A 1,723-nucleotide genomic window follows, 5' to 3' on the forward strand; every position below is an offset into this window, starting at 1 on the left:
GCAAATAAAGGAGGTATAAAACTAAACAATATAAAGGTATTTATTTATAAAAAAATAATTTACATAGCAGTAAACTGAAATTATATGTCATTATATATATTTATTAWAAATCAATGTATATAATAATAACAAAAATCTATTAATTAAATTGTATAATTAAGAAAAATAATTAAAATAAAAATTTAGTTGTTCAATAAAATACACTTTAAACATGATTATAAATAAACAAAATATACTAAAAAGATAAAAAATGTGTGATTCCGTAATAGTTATTGTATTATATTTTCAAATGTTTATGTTTTTCTGTCAACATCAAAATGTGAAAATAAAATTTTATACAATAATATGGATTGAAAAATAATAAAATTTTGGCAAATTTTGCTGCATTTTATTTAAAATTATCTATATGTAAATAAGATAGAAAAACATACATTAACATACTAATGCTCAAAATATAGTTCATCATTTCATTATAATGTAATATAAATAATTTTATGATTCTTTACAAATATTTATAATATAATTATGCATTTATTATCTGGATAGAATGTTAATTATAAATGGTTTAAACTATTACCTATTTATAATGGGCCATATAAAAAAATATAATATAAATAAAAAAATAACCTCTTTTCTTCATTAATAAAGTATAAGGGTGATCCATTATTCCTATAAATATATACTTCTATATGTATATTACGTACATTTGTTCTTTGTGCAAAACATTTTTGATGTAATTTCAATTATAAATTCTAAATAAGCTTTTATGTGTTTTTATTTTTTCATTTAATATTTATACATTATATCTTAAATTGTTAAAGTTTTAGTTATATTTTACATATCATTGGAGGTTTGAAATTGCCATATTGTTAAAAAAAGTGTGCATTACATGAATGCCGTTATTTTTTTTTATTAAGAAACATTTATATAAATTAACAGATTAACAATAGTTAGAATATGTACAAATATTATTTTGAATTATAAAGTTAAAAACCTGTTTATTATGTATAAACTTTATTATTTTATCTAATTCGCGCGTAACAATTTCAATACTAAAGGGAAAATGTTTGACCTGGATTCAAATAATGGATTACAGAAGGAAGAAAGTGCTGATTCGGAGCTGAAAAGTACTATACAGGTATATTATAGTAATTTTTTCTAAATAATAATTTACATATAATTTATTTAAGCATTCCACAGATAATGAGGAACACCAGCGTATTATATACGGATAATGTGTACTTGAAAATAAGTTTTTATTTCTTTTTCTCTTAATTTTTAGGGTGATCGTATTATGTTTCACCATTTACCTGCGTACAAATTTGATCAAAAATTAAAGGAAGATGTATCAAATAATATATATAATACATATTATAAGGGAATATATGATTTGCAAAATCAATATGAATGGATTACTGATATATTCAACAAACTCAGTAGAAATATACGGTTGGTGCAGGAGAGTTATATTGAGGGAGACGATTTCAATAAGAAGCGGTGCTATGATTTAAACTTCTGGTTATATGATCAAGTATATAAAAATTTGCAATCGTCAAAGCAGAATAGTGAGCATATGGGTAATATTATTGATAAAGTTCAAGATGTATGGAAAAATATTGTTGATAGGGAATTTTATAATGAAGAATACAAATGCCATCCGGATAAAGAATTACTGTTTAACATTGGTTATCTGCAAGAAATCAAGGATTTATTTGATTTCTTT

General features: G+C 21.8%; 1 protein-coding gene across 1 annotated transcript; it reads left to right on the forward strand.

Annotated features, from left to right (window-relative positions):
- Nucleotides 1–1,063: 1,063 nt before the first annotated feature.
- On the forward strand, nt 1,064–1,723 carry PVX_019670 (variable surface protein Vir12-related; the record flags this gene model as incomplete). Its single annotated transcript, XM_001612474.1, has 2 exons — nt 1,064–1,138; nt 1,283–1,723. Coding segments are annotated over 2 exons (516 nt in total), but the record flags the coding sequence as incomplete, so codon positions are not given.

Source organism: Plasmodium vivax, genomic scaffold (genome assembly GCF_000002415.2).
Source record: "Plasmodium vivax scf_6656 genomic scaffold, whole genome shotgun sequence".
Lineage (NCBI taxonomy): Eukaryota > Apicomplexa > Aconoidasida > Haemosporida > Plasmodiidae > Plasmodium > Plasmodium vivax.